Source organism: Neopsephotus bourkii, unplaced genomic scaffold, assembly GCF_033783945.1.
Source record: "Neopsephotus bourkii isolate Nb327-2 ecotype Australia unplaced genomic scaffold, CSIRO-AGI_Nbou_v1 NB_1769, whole genome shotgun sequence".
Lineage (NCBI taxonomy): Eukaryota > Metazoa > Chordata > Aves > Psittaciformes > Psittacidae > Neopsephotus > Neopsephotus bourkii.
Window position 1 is genome coordinate 21,668 of NW_026902243.1, and position 21,624 is coordinate 43,291.

Consider the following 21,624-nt stretch of genomic DNA (forward strand, 5'->3'; position numbering starts at 1 on the left):
GTCACTCTCACAGTAAGGAAGTTCTTCCTGATGTTAACATGGAACCTTCTATGCTCCAGTTTACACCCATTGCCCCTTGTCCTATCACTGGATATCACTGAAAAAAGCCTAGCTCCACCCTCCTGACTCCCACCCGTTACATATTTGTAAACACTGATGAGGTCACCCCTCAGTCTCCTCTTCTCCAAGCTGAAGAGACCCAGCTCCTTCAGCCTCTCTCATAAGGGAGGTGTTCCACTCCCTTAATCATCTTTGTGGCTCTGCGCTGGACTCTTTCAAGCAGTTCCCTGTCCTTCTTGAACTTAGGGGCCCAGAACTGGATGCAATATTCCAGATGTGGCCTAACCAAGGCAGAATAGAGGGAGACCTCTCTTGACCTACTAACCACACCCTTTCTAATGGACCCCAGGATGCCATTTGCCCTCTTGACCACAAGGGCACATTGCTGGCTCATGTTCATCCTCCTATCCACCAGGACCCCAAGGTCCCTTTCCCCTTCACTACTTTCCAGCAGGTCAGTCCCCAGCCTGTACTGGTACATGGGGTTGTTCTTCCCCAGATGCAAAACTCTACACTTGCCCTTGTTGAATTTCATCAAATTTCTCCCTGCCTATCTCTCCAGCCTGTCCAGGTCTCGCTGAATGGCAGCACAGCCTTCTGGTGTGTCAGCCACTTCTCCCAGTTTAGTGTCATCAGCGAACTTGCTGAGAATACACTCGGGTCCCTCGTCCAGGTCGTTGATGAAAATATTAAACAGCACTGGTCCCAGCACCGACCCCTGAGGGACTCCACTAGTCACAGACCTCCAGCTAGACTCTGCACCACTGACCACAACTCTCTGCCTTCTTCCTTCCAACCAGTTCTTGATCCACCTCACTACCTGATCGTCAAACCCACACTTCCTTAGCTTATCTATGAGAATGCTGTGGGAGACAGTATCAAATGCCTTACTGAAATCAAGAAAAAACACATCTACTGCTCTACCATCATCCCTCCACCTAGTCACTTCCTCATAGAAGGCTATAAGGTTGGTCAAACATGACTTCCCCCTCATAAAACCATGTTGGCTGTTCTTAATAACCCCCTCATCCTTGATATGCCTAGAAATGGAGTCAAGAATAAGTTATTCCATCACCTTTCCAGGGACAGAGGTAAGGCTGACCGGTCTATAATTACCCAGGTCCTTCTTGCCCTTCTTATAGACTGGTGTGACATTTGCCATCCTCCAATCCTCAGCACCTCTCCCGTTTCTCATGACTTACCAAAGATGATGGAGAGTGGCCTAGCAATGACCTCCGCCAGCTCCCTCAGCACCCGTGGGTGCATTCCATCCAGACCCATTGATTTATAGATGTCCAGATTGCATAGCTGATCCCTAACCCAATCCTCATCTACCAAAGCAAACTCCTCCTTTGCCCTGACTCCTTCTGGGGCAATAGGAATCTGGGGCCCCCGGGGAGAGTCTGCAGGAGTAAAGACAGAGGCAAAGAAGGCATTCAGCACCTTTGCCTTCTTTATATCCTCTGTCTCCAGGGCACCCACCTCGTTCAGCAGTGGGCCTATATTGCCTCTTGTGTTAGTTTTATTAGCTATGTATTTGAAGAAGCCCTTTCTATTGTCCTTAACCCGACTAGCAAGATGGTTTTTCTCCCCAACCAGCTCTGATGTAGCTTTACTAAAATATTCCTATCAACCCAATAACTGCAACCTAACAGCTTATAAAAAAACCCTGGGAATGGAGTGAACAAATTCACCTTTAATCTTGCATGATTCCAAGTATTAGTATACTCAAATACTCAAATGTTAAAACAAATATTTTGGGTTTCTTACAATTTTCCTAATAATGTTGTTAACTTAAAGCTGCCTTAACAGCAGATTCCAATTTTTAAATAAGGCATTTGTATGAACTGTATAGTGTCGTGGTAAAAGTTAGACATTTTTCCGCTCTTCAGTGTCAGTAAAATGGCTTCTGTGTAGTCTTACTTTATTTTGTCAGACACTTTGCTTCTAAACTTTCTCTTAAATAATACCAGTTTACCATATCTGTTTCACTAAAGTAGAAGTTTCTTGAAATAATATTTTTTATAAATGTCTTTCTCTCTTTTACTCTCTCTTTCTGTCTCTCTCCATATTTATGGAGACATAAATAACTATAGGTGCATCTATTTATACTTAACCAGTAGTACAGTTTGTAGCTTACAAGTATTAACTGAAATATAAACCTGAGGTTGAGAGAACAGGAAGGGAAATGCCTCTTCCTGGGTGTCTACTGAAAAAGTAGCAGGTTGGCTCCCTGCCTTTCAAAGGTCTTAAGATTTTGCTTTTTTTTTTTTTTTTTAATTAAGCATAGACATATAACCTGATAAACATATGTACAACACCTGTGTTCTGTTTTAATTTTGGAAATTGCATGAAATTGCTAACTTAAAGAAACTTCTTTATTTAAATGACGATTGACCTGTTTTGCTTTGTTTGTTTGTTTCCCTTATCTAAGATTAGTAAATACTTAATTTGCAAAACTAGAAAAGCTTATATTCAGGTGTTTCTCTGCAGAGGGTGTGGCCAGCTTCTCAAAGGGATGTGCTGTATTTGTCTGCCATCAGAAGGATACCAGCATTCAATAAAAATGATCCTGAAACATGGATTGTGTGAAATTTCTCTGTGGAACGTGACAGTGCTCCTGTAAGTGTTATTTTCATTCTATCAAGTTCTCCTTTTAAGATACCAATTTTCTATTATGTGGTGATGGTCTGTCAGTACTAATGGGGGAGGAGGAAGTATGCAGAAATACAGTTTTGATTCGGAGAAAACTCCAGGAACAAACTTGCCAACAAAGTCTTCAAGCTGACAAGCAGGTATTCTTCATTGCGGCGCCGTGAGAAGGGGATAGCTCCTCCTAACGTGTGTCTCTGTATTGCTATACAAGCCATCCTTATATAGTCCCTGGGCATACCTACATATTCATGACGATATGTATGGATTACATCACTTTCCAGAGAGTTCCCCGCATGCGTACAGAATTGTGGTGGTGGTCTTTGAGGGTCGTTTACTTCTTCCAACAATCTTCATCACTTCTGGCAGCCTTTGAAGCACGCACAGTAGATGCTCATACCAGTTTAATTGGTTCGTTAGCACCAGAGACATAATAATCCTCCCATCCTCCTACTTATCAGTTAGTTTACCTGTAGCACATCCTGGACACCTGCCATTCCCAGATACCCCTTATCCCTGTGTCCTGTTTTTCTAGGCTGTTTTTTTCTTAAAGCTATGTCAACTATAACGATTTATCTTGTGAGAATTCTCAGTATGTTCTCTAGCTGCACTCTCTCTCTGTATTTTTCTCTATGTATCCTGCACCTCAGTAATTTTCCATTGCTACTGTTACAAAGCCATCAAACTTAACATTACTTAAAGCTACTTCTAAAGATTTTTATATCCCATCTTGTAATTTTGTGCCCTCTCCCTTGTCTCAACTTCCCCCCCTTTTTCTATCCTTTTGCAAATTCTTTTGCAACTCTCTTTTCTTTTCTATATATTACAATTACCATCAAAAGTCTTTTTTAAATAGTTTCCCGTTTCTATTTGGTGCTTAATTTCATTCCTTTTCCAGTCTTCATAATTTATCACAGATCGTTTACAACACCAGAGGGAACATTGTATCATACCACAAGTAATCAATATTAAAACAACACCAATATTCCTGCAACTAGTTGCCTCAACCAGGAGAGACTGGGTAACCATGAAGTGAACTTTTTCCATATTTCCTCAAAACCCCAGGAAGTGTCATCCATGGCCATTTCATGAAATATCTTAGTTTGTTTCCAATTTTCCTCCAGATCTGTTTCAATTCAGACACTTTGGTCTATATAGGAACAACAGCTTTCATTGTTTATGGAACAAACCCCTCCTTGTGATGCCAATAACATGTCTTGAGCCTTTCGGTTTTTTAATACTACTTTAGACAGGCTGGTTATCTCTTGTTGTTCTGCCTGGATTATATCAATGTTTTTGCTTTCTATTTCCTCTATAGTTGCTGAGATACTTACAATTGCCTTCTCCAATTCACTTACTCCCAAAGATGGAATTAGCCCTCTTACAAAACTATGAAATGCGGTGTGCCGTTCAATAATAGGGTTAAACCCCCGTTTAATCCGTTTAGCAAAACTTCTAACCCGGGTCCCAGAGGGGTACTTGTCAATAATAGTAAAATTGTTATTACGGCACCTAAGGTGCATGCCCCCTTCCAGTTGGGGGGTAGAGTCTTATAAGCATTTTTTCCACATAGCCAATACCATCCTTTCCCTTTTGGAACGGGCCACCACTGAACTACGATACCATCTATAGTAATAGTATGATTGCAATTTGAATGGTGACCTACATCTGTGGCATTTAAACAAGCAAAATTTCTTACCCTGGTTTCTGGTGTAATACATCTTTGTGCACAGGTATAATATTTGTTATCTACATTAGGATTAACTATTCCAAATTTTAAACTTTCTTTTAAATACAGATTACTAGTGTTCACCCACAAATTTGTCCATGAGACAGTGTTAGGAATTGGAACTCCAATTAATGGGAGATTCAGGCTTTCTCCTGATTTAGGCAACTGTGCACACACCCAACAGTCACTACGATTAAAAACATTAGTAACATTCTGCACTAATTTCGGGTATAAGTTCTGGTCCCAAGCTTGTGCGCCAGATATTATGAGAGTCCAAATTATGACCGACGCAATTTCATACGTAAGGGTCCAGAAGGTTCGATCCGCCATGTCTTCTCTGGCTCTGGTGCTTTCTTAATTCTTGAATAATGTATCCAAGCAGGTTGTTCTTTTATCTTCACTGCTGTAAAGGTGGTCAATAATATCTGGTACGGTCCGCTCCACTTCTCCTGTAGAGGATCTCCTGAAAAATTCTTAACATAAACCCAGTCTCCAGATCTGAAAGGGTGAATTGGATAATCCAAACCTCTGGCTCTTATCCCTACTATTCTCTTATTTATCTCCTCCAACTGTTTTCCCAGATTGATCAGAAACTGTCAGAGATAGCCTTCTCCTACTTCCTGAAGACTCTCTCCTTTAAACTGGGACTGATACGGTCTTCCATACAAAATCTCAAATGGGCTAACCTCTTCTTTTGACCGGGGTTTAGTTAGAATCCTTAATAGAGCCAGTGGTAATTCTTGGTACCAATATAAATTCGTTTCCTTACCTATTTTACTAATTTGTTGTTTGATCAGATGGTTCATCTTTTCTACTTGCCCACTGGCCTGAGGCCTATATGGAGCATGTAGTTGCCAATCAGTTTCTAATTTTTTGCTAATTTCTTGTAACAATTTTGCGCTAAAGTGCGAGCTTCGGTCAGAAGAAATTGCCTCTGGTACCCCAAAACGAGCTTATTATCTCGTTAAATAGTATTTTAATCACTTGTTTTGCATTAGTATTTGAAATAATTTCCCGTTTCTACCTGGTGCTTAGTTTCATTCCGTTTCCATTCTTCGTAATTTATTATAGACCGTTTACAATACCAGAGGGAACATTGTATCATACCACAAGTAATCAGTATTTAAATAATTAACACCAATATTCCTGCAACCAGTTGCCTCAACCAGGAGAGATTGGGTAACCATGAAGTTAACTTTTTCCATGTTTCTTCAAAACCCCAGGAGGTGTCATCCATGGCCATTTCAGGAAATATCTTAGTTTGTTTCCAAATTTCCTCCAGATCTGTTTCAATTCTGCTACTTTAGTCTGTATAGGAACAACAGCTTTCATTGATTATGGAAGAAATCCCTTTTTGTGATGCCAGTAACATGTCTAGAGTCATTCAGTTTTGTAACATCACCTTAGATAGGCTAGTTATCTCTTGTTGTTCTGTCTGGATTATATCGATGTTTTTACTTTCCATTTCCTCTATGGCTGCCGAGATATTTACAATTGCCTTCTCTAATTCACTTACTGCCAAAGATGGAATTAGCCCTTTTACAAAACTGTGAAATGAGTTGTGCCGTTCAATAATAGGGCTAAACCCTCACTTAATTCGTTTAGCAAAATTTCTAATCCAGGTCCTGGAAGGGTACCTGTTGATAATAGTAAAATTGGGTATTACAGCACCTAAGGTGCATGCCCCCTTCCAGTTGGGGGTAGAATCTTATAAGCATTTTTTCCACATAACCAATACCATCCTTTCCCTTTAGGAACGGGCCATCACTGAACTACGATACCATCCATATTAATTGTATGATTGCAATTTGAATGGTGACCTACATCTGTGGCATTTAAACAAGCCTGATCTCCTACCCTGGTTTCTGATGTAATACATCTTTGTGCACAGGTGTAGTATTTATTACCTGGGTTAGGATTGACTATTTCAAATGTTAACCTTTCCTTCGAATACAGATTGCTAGTGTTCACCCACAAATTTGTCCATGAGACAGTGTTAGGAACTGGAACTCCAATTAATGGGAGATCCAGGCTTTCTCCTGATTTAGGCAACTGTGCACACACCCAACAGTCACTCTGATTAAAACATTAGTAACATTCTGCACTAATTTCAGGTATAAATTCTGGTCCCAAGCTTGTGCGCCAGATATTATGAGAGTCCAAATTATGACTGACAAAATTTCATACGCAAGGGTACCGAAGGTCCGATCCACCCTGTCTTCTCTGGCTTTGGTGCTTTCTTTATTCTTGAATAATGTATCCAAGCAGGTTGTTCCTTTATCTTCACTGCTGTAAAGGTGATCAATAATATCTGGTACGGTCCGCTCCACTTCTCCTGTAGAGGATTTCCTGAAAAATTCTTAACATAAACCCAGTCTCCAGATCTGAAAGGGTGAATTGGATAATCCAAACCTCTTGCACTTTTCCCTATTATCTCTTCCAATTGTTTTCCCAGATTGATCAGAAACTGTTGGAGATAGTCTTCTCCCACTTCCTGAAGACTTTCTCCTTTAAACTGGGACTGATACGGTCTTCCATACAAAATCTCAAATGGGCTAACCTCTTCTTTTGACCAGGGTCTAGTTCGAATTCTTAATAAAGCCAGTGGTAATGCCTGGTACCAATATAAATTCGTTTCCTGACATATTTTACTAATTTGTTGTTTAATCAGATGGTTTATCTTTTCTACTTGCCCACTGGCCTGAGGCCTATATGGAACATGTAGTTGCCAATCAGTTTCTAATTTTTTGCTAATTTCTTGTAACAATTTTGCACTAAAGTGCGAGCCTTGGTCAGAAGAAATTGCATCTGGTACCCCAAAACGAGCTTATTATCTTGTTAAATAATATTTTAATCACTTGTTTTGCATTAGTTATTCTATAAGGGAATGCTTCTGGCCAGCCTGAAAAACACCAATAAATATCAATAACCCCCTTTTTTTTTTTTCTGTAATTCAGAAAAATCTTTTTGACAATGCTGTCCCTGATAACTTCCTCTACCAGTTGTCCCAGTTTGATTTCTATTTTCAGTCTTAGGATTATTCTTAAGACATAGCTGACATTGTTTTGTCACTAATTGAACTGTGGTGTATAGATTCCTTCCTACAATTTGTTTGTCTAAATATTTATGCAAAGAGTTGCTACCCCAATGAGTTTTATTATGTTCTTCCTGAGCTAACATCCAGAGCTGGTTATAGGGGATTACAATTCGCCCATCAGGTATTTGAGCCCAACCCTCTATTTTCCTGTCCCTTTAGATCCTCAATCAATTTTCTATCCTCTTTTGAATATCTAGGTTTAGATTTTTCAATTGTTAGTTTGCCATCAGGGATTAAGGACATGATTTGAAATTGTTCAGTTGCTGGCCAAATTATTTCCAATTTCTTGATCAGAGCCACCTTGTTGATGTCCTTTACAGTACATAACAGCTACTTCTTCAGGTAGCTGAACAGCTTCCAGTAATTGTAGAATTTCTGTAGCATGGTTAATCTGTTTCCCTTGTGTGTTCAAAGGTCCACATTCTTTCCAGATAGCACCATGGACATGGACCACACCAAATGCATATTTAGAATCAGTCCAAATATTTATCCTTTTATCTTTAGCCAGTTCCAGGGCTCTTATTAATGCTATTATTTTTGACTTCTGGGCAGAGGTGTTACCAGGTGAAGGTTTAGATTTTTTTTTTTTTTTTTTTTTTTTACCTGTGAAGTGGTGGTAATGGCATATCCTGCCTTTCATTTACCATTTTTCATGAAGCTACTACCATCAGTAAACCAAGAATCAACATCTTCCAGAGGTTTTTCTTTCAAGTCTGGTCAGCTTGAATATACAGTCTCCATGGTGGTCAAGCAGTGGTGTTAGTGGTTCTGTCGATTGTTCCTGCAAAAGGATGCTGGATTCACAACGTTAGTGACCACAATTTCTGTATCATCCTGTTCTACAATGGTGGCCTGGTATTTAAAAAAAAAATGTGAAGGAGATAACCAGTGGGCTCCTTTCTGCTCCAGGACTGCTGATACCACATGGGACACTAGTACAGTAATCTTTTGTCCCAAAGTAAATTTGCAAGCCTCTTTAATATTTGTGATAACTGCTGCCATAGCTTTTAGGCATCTGGGCCATCCTTTGCTCGCTTCATCCAGCTGTTTTGAAAAATAGGCCACTGCCCTTCTGTAGGGTCCTAGTTTTTGAGCAAGGACCCCCAAAGCTATTCCTTGCTCTTCACAGGAATATAGCCAAAAGGATTTAGTCACATCCAGGAGTCACAGAGCTGCAGTTCTCATTAGCTCTGTTTTTAAATTTCTAAAAACCCCCTCTGCTGTATCAGTCCATTCTAAAGAGGGAGAGTTTCCTTTCAACAGTTCATATAGTGGTCTTACCAGAACACCATAATCATGGATCCAAAGTCTGCACAATCCAGTCATTCCCAGGAATGTCCGGAGCTCCTTGACGGTCGACAGTCATGGAGTCTTGCAAATGGCTTCTTTTCTATCAGTTCCAAGTTCTCTCTGTCCTGTTATTTCATATCCTAGGTAGGAAACTTGGGTTTGGATTAGTTGGGCCTTTTGTCTGGATACCCGATAACCATTCAGTCCCAGAAAATGTAACAATTCCACTGTCCACTTGATACATTCTTCCTCTGTTTCTGTAGCAATTAACAGGTCATCCACATATTGTAACAGACTCCCCTTTGAGTAGGTGGCTTCCATGATTCTAGTTCTCATGCTAGCTGATTTCCAGAAATTGCTTGACTATTTTTAAACTCTTTAGATAATACTGTCCAAGTAAATTGAGTTTCCCTTCCTGTATCAGGATTTTCCCATTCGAAAGCAAATAATTGTGGCTTTATTTGGCCAATGGTAAGCAAAAGAAAGTGTCCTTTATATCCAGGACGGCAAACCATTTCTGATTAATATTCAATTTAGTCAATCAGTCATACAAATTAACTACTATTGGACAAATATCCTCTGCAATTTTGTTGATTGCCCTGAGATCATGAACCAATCTGCAACTTTTCCCATCATATTTCATTACTTTCCAGATAGGAGTATTATATTCCGATTCACATTCAATTAATAATCTATATTTTAATATTTATCAATTTTTTTATTCCCTTTGATCTTCTAATTCTAAGGGATACTGTTTTATTCTAATTGGGTAGGCCCCCCTTTTTATTTCCACTTTAACAGGCAAAGCATTTTTTTCCTTACCTGGAATTTCAGATGCCCATACTCCCACATATACCTGATTAAGGATTTCTTCTATTTTAGGGAGGTCCTCCTTTTTGCTTTTCTGTTGAATTAAAGATAAACTCAAACTTGCAATTAATTGACTGGTTTTAATTCTGAATTCCATTTTGCCTTCCTTAAATGTTGCTTTTCACCCTAATAAAGATTTTAGAGAATTTGGCATGCATAAAAATTTATGCATTCCTATCTGTTTTGCCCAATTTGTAGTTTAAAGGTTTCAGAAAGAATGCCTCTCTCTTTTTTTTTTTTTTCTTGGTGGCCAGTAGCTCCCACATCTATAACGAATTCTTTTCTCTCTGATTTAACACCAAATAAGTTGCTGCTGTATCCACTAAAATTCCACTTTATTTCCTCTAGTCCCTAGTTTTAATGTAACCAATGGATCTGCTAGGCTAGATTTCCCCAGGTGCCCGTCAGTTTAGTTCCAATTCAGACCCCGGAGCCACCCCATGGCACTGCCCCCCCCCGCCCCCCCCCGGGCAGTCTCACTTCCGGCGTCCAAATTCCCCATAGCACACACACCGATCCGGTCCCACAGAAGAGGAGCCCACTCCCCCACCTCCTCCCGACATCCCTCCTCCCACGCTCAAACACAGGAGCTGCTCGAGCTCCCCTCCTTTCCCCCTTGGTTTTCCCTTTGTTTTTTTCCTTTTTATCACAGCGGCTAACCCTGCTCTGCAGGGCCTGCAGATGCCTGCCTCTGCAACAGCACTTCTGGTTTAACCCCTTCTTAACTCTGAATGTGAATGTGCCGCTTGTTGCCAGTGACAGAAATCTCTTCCTCCTTATCAATATCAGGTAGGACAGATGGGGAGGGTGCTGCTCTTGGAGGTACCTGTGGTACGTGATTTTCCACTCTATCTTCCTAATTACTGTTTTTTAACTTTAAACATCTTTCCCCAAATTAAGCTGAGCATCTCCAGCTTAACTTTCAGTTTTTCCCTGTCCTTTTCCAAAGCCAAAATTAAGGAATCTGGCAGAGCTATATTAATTTTGCATTCAGTCTGTCACTCCGTGTGATTTCTTAAAGTGAAAACATATCTGCATACATTACTTCATCCCATTTTCCTTGCCCCCTTAAAAGACATTAATTGTAACACCGTATTATCGTTCAGAGTTCCATTTTTAGGCCATTTTTCCTGATCTTCCAAAGTATACAAAGGCCACCATTGGTTACAATATTTTACCAATGTTTTCTTATTTACCAAGCCCCCAGGAGACCCTCCAAGTTTTTTCCAGTGTGCCAAAATGCACCCAAAAGGATTCTTTTTCAAGATCTCTTCATTCTGCTGATTTTCCATTATCAATCTCACATTCACACACACACACACACAGACGGGATCCCCAGACATACTCCACACAGTTACAACGCTTGAGACAAACAGACTTAAATTCAACCAAACAAACAACAGTTAATAACACAGTTATAACATCCTGTCACCAGTACCAAAATCACAAGACCAAAATCATTGCTGTAACAAGCCACAAAATAAGGTGAATACCAGTAGAATCAAAAGCAATGCTTCCTAACCCTTATAGCTCAGACCATATTGTAACATTAATAGGGGGGTTTCCTTGAACCCTTTATAGTTGACCAGCCTGTCAGTGTCCCAAGAAGGATGAGACCCTTGTGTCCGATCAACCTGTCTGCGTCCCACTGTTGGAACCATACTGAACAGCCCACAGTATTGGAGGGTGATTCTACTAACCTATTCAGGGACCCACGTCGACAGCATCACTGAATCAAATCCCTTATGTGCTGTTGATAGCATACTGGACCCAAAACCATTTTCACAAGACACCCCTCTGCATCTTGTAGGACCTAAATCACAAGATGCCCCCTGCTTAAACAGTCTGTCACTGATACCAAAATCACAAGACTAAAATCCTTAATGTAACAAGCCACAAAATAAATCAAATACCAACAAGATCCGAAACCATTTCCGGAAGACACCCCCTGCTTCTTGCAGGACCCAAACCCTAAGAAGCCCCCTGCTTCCTTTGGGTGTATACCAGTAAAATCCAAAATCTTTCCTTCAAGACACCCCCTGTGTCTTGCAAGATCCAAACCACAAGAAGCCCCCTGCTTCTTGCGGGTGTATACCAAACGGACACTAGCAGCTGGGTATACAGCTTTACCTACGAGATTTCTTATCTCGATTTACGGAAGGCTTCCAAACCATGCGTACACTTACCAAACCAACTTACCAAACCAATTTACCAAACCGAGGTGCCCCCTGCACCTGACAGACTATGCAAAAAAAAAAATACCTTTTATGAGCTGGTCCTTGTCTGATCCCACAGCAATCCGAATGAATCGAGGCGTCCCTCTGGGAAAAATTCCCGAGGGCCCTAGGGAGCCCTGTCCTCAGCGGGTCCTGCAGCCGAGAGAAAACTCCAGTAACAAACTTGCCAAGAAAGTTTTCAAGCTGACAAGCAGGTATTCTTTATTGCGGCGCCGGGAGACACGGGGGATAACTCCTCCTAACGTGTGTCCCCGTATTGCTATACAAGCCATCCTTATATAGTCCCTGGGCATACATACATATTCATGAGGCTACATATGGATTACATCATTTTCCAGAGAGTTCCCCGCATGCGTACAGAATTGTGGTGGTGGTCTCTGAGGGTCGTTTACTTCTTCCAACGATCTTCATCACTTCTGGCAGCCTTTGAAGCACGCGCAGTAGATGCTTCTACCAGTTTAATTGGTTCGTTAGCACCAGAGGCATAATAATCCTCCCATCCTCCTACTTATCAGTTAGTTTACCTGTAGCCCATCCTGGACACCTGCAGTTCCCAGATACTCCTTATCCCTGTGTCCTGTTTTTCTAGGCTGTTTTTTTCTTAAAGCTATGTCAACTGTAATGATTTATCTTGTGAGAATTCTCAGTATGTTCTCTAGCTGCATTCTCTCTCTATATTTTTCTCTATGTATCCTGCACCTCAGTAATTTTCCATTGCTACTGTTACAAAGCCATCAAACTTAACATTACTTAAAGCTACTTCTAAAGATTTCTATATCCCATCTTGAAATTTTTTGCCCCCCCCCCCATCTCAGTTTGTTTAAACCAGATGATACAGTGACCTGATGAAGCCATTCTGAGGCAAAAGCTTTCTTACCTTATCTCAGCAGTTGGCAGATTGAAAGTGTTGCAGAAAAATAGAAGCAAAATTTATGGGGATGTGAAAAAAATTAAAGAATTGTGGCTACTTGGTATGGAATCCAGTCTAAGTCTTCAGTATTGTCAGACAGGTGTCCTCAACATAACAAGGACATGGAGCTGTTGGAGCAAGTCCAGAGGAGGGCCACAAGAATGATCGGAGGCTGGATCACCTCCCATATGAAGATAGGCTGAGAAAGTTGGGGTTGTTCAGCCTGGAAAAGAGAAGGCTGCGTGGAGACCTCATCACAGCCTTCCAGTATCTGAAGGGGGCTACAAGGATGCTGGAGAGGGACTCTTCATCAAGGATTGCTGTGATAGGACAAGGGGTAATGAGTTCAAACTTAAACAGGGGAAGTTCAGTTTAGATATAAGGAAGAAGTTCTTTACTGTAAGGGTGGTGAGGCACTGGCACAGTGTCGTGGTTTAAACCCAGCCAGACAGCTTGTTACCCACTCCCCCCCTTCTTGCCCTCCCCAGCCCGACCAAGCACCGACCAATACCTCCTCCAACCCTGCAGTCCCCCTAGCTCTTCCGGATAACTCCCAGTTGCATCCTGGGCATGACGTGCTGTGGTATGGAATACCTCTTTGGTCAGTTTGGGTCAGGTGTCCTGTCTCTGCTTCCTCCTGGCCTCCCCTCCTCCCTGGCAGAGCATGAGGCTCACAAAGTCCTTGGCCAAACCAAAACATCATTTTTATCAGCTTTGTTCCCAGCTCGAAAGTCAAAACACAGCACTGCACCAGCTACCAAGAAGGAGAAAAATGACTGCTACTGCTAAAACCAGGACACACAGGCTGCCCGGAGAAGCTGTGGATGACCCATCCCTGTCAGTGTTCAAGGCCAGGTTGGATGGAGTCTTGGGTGGCATGGTCTAATGTGAGGTGTCTCTGCCCATGGCAGGGGGTTTGGAACTAGATGATCTTAAGGTCCTTTCCATCCCTAACCATTCTATGATTTTATAGAGAAATAGGCTTGTATAATTATAGGTATGGAATCTGTTAAAATTTCAGCTTACATAGTTCTGCCTTGTTTCTGTCATAGTAGCAATGACTGTTTTCTTTGGGGTGTTTCTGTGCTGATTGATATGCCATTGCTTGCTTACAAGAAAAAGTTACCAACTGGTATTTGTAAATGCTGATACCTTATTCTTTAGATGTTTCCTTGCTTGTCACAATAATTGAAATAATTCACTGTATTTAGCAAGCAGAAACCTGAGATTCAGGCAGTTCAGTAGGCCTTTCCCTATTCACCATGTGCCCTTTATTTCAGTTGCATTCATGTTGCATCCATATAATGATAGAAAGCAAGCTCCGTGAAACACAGCTTTTGGAGTATCTTAGACTTTGTGCTAAACTAAAATGTTAATAGTCAACTATACTGAAATAAACTGATTTTGAAGTTTACAAATGTTTTCTTTTTCCTTTTTTTTTTTTTTTTGGCAGATGAACACTAGCTGTGTCCGTGTCAAAATAAATATCGATATGATTTGTCAGACCTTAGTAAGCCCACCAGAGGGGAAAAAAGAAATAAGCAGGGACAATATCCTATGCAAGATTACATATGTAGCTAATGGTAAGTCTAAAATTTTCAGTATGACATTCATTATATATGCTAATTCTGAGGAGCTGAATACTGGCAAAAAATATAAATACTACTATATGATGTTGAACTGTGGGGTAAGCTGCTTTGTTTCCTGTTTAGATGTTTACCAATTATTTAAAAAATAAATTTTCATAGACAAATTCTGAACTGTGATTATATGGGAAGTGGCAGCTTTTTCAGAAAAGTACTTGACCTCTGAATTTAAGTATGTTTTAGAATCAGTTAAAATTTTGTTTGAAGTGCTTTAGAAATAATTTGTAGCAAAGACATTGCTATGTAGCAATTCCACAGGCAAATGCAGCAGTTATTGAAAAGTTAAGACTGACTTCTATTTTCTTTGAAATAAGAAACAACTTGAGTCTCTTTTTCCATTGTTTTGCGGACTTATTTGAAGAATATCATCTTTCATTTAGTCATTCCCCAAACACAGCACATCACATTTAATATTACCTAAATAGTGACATCATAAAACTGGACTGAATTTGAAGATGAGTGTAAAGCCCTGAAAGTAAGAGGGGCCCAGGAAAGCTGGTTAATATTCAAGGATCATCTCCTCCAAGCTCTGGAGAGATGCATCCTGACAAGAAAGAAGTCAGGCAAGAATGCATTGTTCAATGTGGATGAAGAAGGAGCTCCTGGATAAACTCCAGCACAAAAAGGAAACCTACAGAGGGCAGAAACAAGGACAGGTAGCCCGGGAAGAATATAGAGAAATTGTCTGAGCAGCCAGGTATTAGGTTAGGAAAGCTAAAGCCCTGAAAGAAATAAGTATGGCCAGGGAAGTTAAGGGCAACAAGAAAAGCTTCTATAGATCCTTTGGGGATAATTGCAAATAACAGAGGAGCTGACAAGGAGAGGTTACATGCTTGACCTCATGCTCACCAAAAGGGAGGGGCTGGTTGGGTGTCCTGGGTTTAGCAGTAGCAGTCATTTTTCCCTTTCTTGGTAGCTGGTGCAGTGCTGTGTTTTGACTTTCAGCTGGGAACAGAGCTGAAAAACAATGATATTTTGGTTTGGCCAAGGACTCTGTGGGCCTCATGCTCTGCCAGGGAGGAGGGAAGCCGGGAGGAAGCAGGGACAGGACACCTGACCCAAACAGGCCAAAGAGGTATTCCATACCAAAGCACGTCATGCCCAGGAGGTAATTGGGAGTGACCTGGAAGGGCTAGGAGGGCCTGCAGGGTTGGAGGAGGTATCGGTCGGTGCTTGGTCGGGCTGGGGGGGCGAGTTATCGGTCGCCTGGTGATGGGGTGTTGTATTCTCTTCCCTTGTTATTTCCTTTATCATTACTATTATTGGTGGTAGCAGTAGTGATTTGTGTTATACCTTAGTTACTAAACTGTTCTTATCTCAACCAGTTGGAGTTGCATTTCTTTTCGATTCTCCTCTCCGTTCCCCCAGGAGTAGGGGGAGGGCAAGAAGGGGGGGAGTGGGTAACAAGCTGTCTGGCTAGGTTTAAACCACAACAGTTCTTTTTGGCGCCCAACGTGGGGCTCGAAGGGGTTCAGATAACGACAGATCTGACCGGATTAATAGTCACTCATCACAGTGCTGATTTATTGGCTCTCAGAGTTGTTCCTCTTGATCTCACAGCTTCACAATGTTGTAACTTACTTAGACCCGGTATTTGCTGTGTTAGTGTTTATCCAGTGTGGGGCTTGGGCTAAGGTTCCTGTCTCACTGTACTTTATGGCAATGACTTGTAATATGGGTGGGCTCCAGCAGCAGGGAGGGACGGACGTGGCCATGGACTGGTACCTGGCCGTCCAGCTGCTCCTCACCGTCCTGGGCCTCGCCCTCGCCTCCGTCTGCGTGAGGCTCTGGGAAGCCGAGGGGGCGCGGCCCCGGGACCCGGCGGCTGCTGAAGCGGCCCTGGAGAGCGGCCCCGGGGACCAAGCGGGAGCGGGACCGGAGGCCGCAAGGGGACGGCTGCCGGTGGAGGGGGACGGGGCGGTCGAGGAGCGGGAGGAGGCGGCTGCCGAGAAGCGGGAGAAGGCGGCGGAGGAGCCGAGCCCCGCAGAGAAGCCGAGCCCCGCGGCCGAGCCCAGCCCCGCGACGGCCGAGAGCATTCCCCGGAAGCCGCTCGCCGAGCCCCAGGAGGACGCAGGAGACCCCGCAGCATTTCCCAGCAAGGCAGAGGAGGAAGAGCTGGGCTCAGAAAAAGAGAAGCTGGTGGTGAGAGAGCCGGCAAGCACAGCAGCTACACCAGCCCCAGTGACAAGTGCAGCAGCATCGCTTGAGAGTTCTGAAGTTTTTGGATGGCCTTTGGGTACCCTTGGGACCTGCCTGCTCATTGTGATGGGGATCAGCATGTTGGCACACACACAGAGTGTGTTTTACCCACCACCATTTTGTCTGATCTCAAAAGTTGAGCAGAGTCGGGTTTGGGTCTTGTCTGGAGTTAGACGGCAATATGGGAGGACCAAGAGGTTTCCCCCAAGGCTGGACAGCCATGAGTGGCAGGGCATGTGGGACAGTATGGACAAGCATCTAGTCCACTGGGCCCCTCCAGTGCTTTGGAAGCATTGGAGATGGAAGGACAGTGAATTATTTTGAGCCTGTTGGGCCCATGACCCTTAAGGCCAACAGAGCAGAGATGCAACATCGAGATGGACTCATGATCGAGGGTTGGACTTAGCAATGGACACTATTGCCCAGGTTATTCACAAGTGTGAACACTGCACATAGCCTCTTGTGCTCTGAAAGACTGTTGCAAGAGATGGAGCCTGGCATTATGGACCAGATGGACTCAGCAGCTTTATAGGGACTGGCCCATGCACTGATGAGAGTGCACTTAGAGTGATGGTATATTGAAAATGTGGGATTTGAGCATGACGTGAATGGTATGGAATAAGGGGTGGATAATGTCCTGGGTTTAGCAGTAGCAGTCATTTTTCCCTTTCTTGGTAGCTGGTGCAGTGCTGTGTTTTGACTTTCGGGATGGGAACAGAGCTGAAAAACAATGATGTTTTGGTTTGGCCAAGGACTTTGTGGGCCTCATGCTCTGCCAGGGAGGAGGAAGCCGGGAGGAAGCAGGGACAGGACACCTGACCCAAACAGGCCAAAGAGGTATTCCGTACCACAGCACGTCATGCCCAGGAGGTAATTGGGAGTGACCTGGAAGGGCTAGGAGGGCCTGCAGGGTTGGAGGAGGTATCGGTCGGTGCTTGGTCGGGCTGGGGGGGGCGAATTCTCGGTCGGCTGGTGATGAGGTCTTGTATTCTCTTCCCTTGTTATTTCCTTTATCATTACTATTATTGGTGGTAGCAGTAGTGATTTGTGTTATACCTTAGTTACTAAACTGTTCTTATCTCAACCAGTTGGAGTTGCATTTCTTTTTGATTCTCCTCTCTGTTCCCCCAGGAGTAGGGGGAGGGCAAGAAGGGGGGGAGTGGGTAACAAGCTGTCTGGCTAGGTTTAAACCACGACATTGGGAATGTGGTGCTCTAAGGCAACCTTGGCTGTAGCGATCATGAGATGGTCGAGTTTGACATCCTCAGGACAGTGAGAAGGGCACACAGAAAGCTCACTGCCCTGGACTTCAAGAGAGCAGACTTTGGCCTCTTCAGGAACCTGCTCATTAAGGTCCCATGAGATAAAGCCCTAAAAGGTGGGGGGGGGGGCAAGGCTGCTGCTTGATATTCAAGGATCACCTGCTCCAAGCTCAGGAGTGTTGCGTCCAAAATAGAAGGAAGTCTGGCATGAGGACGAGGAGACCTCCATGGCTGGATAAGGAGTTGCTGAGGAAACTTAGAGAGGAAAAAAGAAGCTTATAAAAGTTGGAAGCGAGGACAGGTGGCCTGGGAAGAATACAGGGACATTGTCCAGGAAGCTAGGGACCAGGTCAGGAAAGCTAAGGCCCAGTTAGAATTAAATCTGGCAAGGGATGTGAAAGATAACAGGAAGGGCTTCTATAGGTATGTACCCTGGATTTGGAGAAGGCTGAGTTTATTAATTACTTCTGAGTCTATTAAAGGAAGACATGGGAAAATGTGGGAACTCTCTGGAAGGAAAGTGGAGAACTGGTCACCTGCACATGGAGATGGCCAAGGTACTCAATGCCTTTTTTGCTTTGGTCTTCAGCAGCAAGAGCTCCAGCCACTCTGCCCATGTTGAAGAAGGCAAAGTCACGGATTGGGAGAATGAAGAACTGCCTGTTGTAGGTGAATGTAAATTTTGAGATCATCTAAGGAACCTGAACGTGCACAAATCCATGGGACCTGACGAGATGCATCTACGTGTCCTGAGGGAACTGGTGGATATTGTTGCTAAGCCATTATCTGTCTTATTTGAGAAGTTGTGGAAGTCAGGTGAAGTTCCTGCTGACTGGAAAAGGGAAATATAACCCCTATTTTTAAAAACAGGAAAAGGAAAGTGCAGGGAACTACAGGCCAGGCAGTCTCATCTCAGTGCGCTGTCAAGCTCATGGAGCACATCCTCCTGGAAACTATGCTAAAGCACGTGGAAAATAAGCAGGTGATTGGTGACAGCCAGCATGGCTTCACTAGGGGCAAATCCTGTCTGACAAATTTTGTGGCCTTCTATGATGGGACTATGGAGTTGGTGGATAATGGAAGAGGGACTGACATCTACTTGGACTTGTGCAAGGCATTTGATAGTGTCCCGCACATCATCCTTTTCTCTAAACTGGAGAGACATGGGTTTGATGGACGGACCACTCAATGGATAAGGAATTGGCTGGATGGTCACACACAAAGACTTGTGGTCAACGGCTCTATGTCCAAGTGGAGGTCAGTGATGGCTGGTGTTCCTCCAGAGTCAGTATTGGGGCTGGCGCTGTTCAACATATCAGCAACATGGACAGTTAGATTGAGTGCACCCTCAGCAAGTTTGCTGATGACACCAGGCTGTGTGGTGATGTCAACATTGTGGAGGGAAGGGATGGGATCCAGATGGACCTTGACAGGCTTGAGAGGTGGGCCAGTGCAAACCTCATAAAGTTCAACAAGGCCAAGTGCAAGGTCCTGCACCTGGGTCAAGGCAATCCCAAGCACAGCTACAGGATGGTCAGAGACTGGATTGATAGCAGCCCTGTAGAGAAAGACTTGGGGGTGTTGGTTGACAACAAGCTCACCATGAGTCTATAATGTGCGCTCGCAGCCCAGAAAGCCAGCCATATCAGGCTGTATCAGAAGGATGGTGATACTCCCTCTCTACTCAGCTGTTATGAGACCCCCCTCCAGAGTACTGCATTCAGCTCTGGGGCCCCCAACATAAGAAGGAGGCTCCCAGCATAAGGCATGGACCTATTAGAACAAGTCCAGAGTAGGGACATGAAGATGATCAGGGTGCTGGAGCCCCTCTCCTATGAAGAAAGTCTGGGAGAGTTGGACTTGTTCGACCTGAAGAAAAGAAGTCTCTGGGGAGACCTTAGAGCAGCTTTCCAATACCTAAAAAGGGGGCCTGCAGCAATGTTGGAGAAGGACTTTTTACAAGGGCATGTAGTGACAGGACAAGGGGCAATGACTTTAAACCGAAAGAGGGTAGATTTAGATTAGATGTTAGGAAGAAATTCTTTACTGTGAGAGAGGTGAGGCGCTGGCACAGGTTGCCCAGAGGTGTGGCTGCCCCATCCCTGGAAGTGTTCAAGACAAGGTTGGACAGGTCTTGGAGCAACCTGGTCTAGTGGAAGGTGTCCCTGCCTGTGGCAGGGGGGTTGGAACTAGATGATCCTTAAGATCCCTTCCAACTCAAACCATTCTATGGTTCTATTAAGAGGTGAAAGTGCTGCAATGAATGATGTAAGGACATAAATTCTGATAATTATCCTTTCCTGTTACTTCAGAATAAGTTTCAGGAATGCAAAATTTTATTTTCTAGCTTTTAGCAGATTTGTTGTATTTCAGTGTCTGGCTTCCTGTCTACTTCTAGTGAACCCAGGAGGATGGGCACCAGCATTGGTGTTACGGGCAGTGGCAAAACGAGAATATCCAAAGTTCTTAAAGCGTTTTACATCATATGTGCACGAGAAAACGTCAGGAAAGCCTATTTTATTCTAGTATTAGCAGGTATACTTTTTTCTTTTATTTTTCATTCACTGTAAATATTTAAGGCCAATCAGAACTATGCAATCTAAAACTGTCTTATGCTTAGCATGAATTCAGTGCTTAGTTTTAATTTATATATGCAATTTACTCTTTAACACATTCATATTGTCATGCTTTAACCCAAGCCAGCAACTAAAGTACCACGCAGACATTTGCTCACTCCCTCTTCTCCCTGCTGGGTGGAATGGGGAGAACTGGAATAAGATAAAACCCATGAGGTAAGATAAGAAGAGTTTAAAGATTGAAATAAAAATAATAATAATAATAGAAATAACAAGAATAAAAATTATAATAGTAGAGAACAGCAAAAAAAAGGAGAAGTAAAAATTCAGAAAATACAAGTGACACTGTCCTGGGTTCAGCAGTAGCAATCATTTTTCTCCTTCTTAGTAGCTGGTGCAGTGCTGTTTTTGACTTTCAGCCTGGGAACAACACTGATAACACCGATGTTTTTAGTTGTTGCTAAGTGATGTTTACTCTGACCAAGGACTTTCTGCATCTCATGCTCTGCCAGGGAGGAGGGGAAGCTGGGAGGAAGCAGACAGGACACCTGACCCAAACTAGCCAAAGGGGTATTCCATACCACAGCACGTCATGCCCAGTATATAAACTGGGGGCAGTTACCCAGAAGGCCTAGATCTCTGCTTGGGTTGGGCTGTTTATCAGTTGGCGGTGGTAAGCGATTGTATTCTCTTCATTTGTTATTTCCCTTATTATTATTATTGGTGGTAGCAGTAGTGGTTTTGTGTTATACCTTAGTGACTGGACTGTTCTTATCTCAACCCGTGGGAGTTACATTCTTTTGATTCTCCTCCCCATCCCTCCAGGAGTAGGGGGAGGAAGGGGGGGAGTGAGCAAGCAGCTGCGTGGTTTGGGGTTACCAGCTCAGCTTAAACCACAGCAGATACACAATACAATTGCTCACCACCTGCTGACTGACGCTCAGCCTGTCCCCAAGCATCAGTCAGTGGCTCCCGGCCAATTCCCCCCAGTTTATATACTGAGCATGATGTTCTATGGTATGGAATATCCCTTTGGCTAGTTCAGGTCAGCTGTCTTGGCTGTGCTCACTCCCAGCTTCTTGTGCACCTGGTCACC

General features: G+C 43.3%; 1 protein-coding gene across 1 annotated transcript in view; it reads left to right on the plus strand.

Moving 5' to 3' along the window:
* LOC133226179 (ceramide transfer protein-like) overlaps nt 1-21,624 on the plus strand; it is a gene marked incomplete at its 5' end in the record, with an annotated part of 71,848 nt that overhangs the window by 20,851 nt on the left and 29,373 nt on the right. The window contains 3 exon segments of the mRNA XM_061379387.1: nt 2,554-2,682; nt 14,299-14,428; nt 20,351-20,487. Coding sequence (XP_061235371.1) covers nt 2,554-2,682; nt 14,299-14,428; nt 20,351-20,478 — 387 coding nt within the window.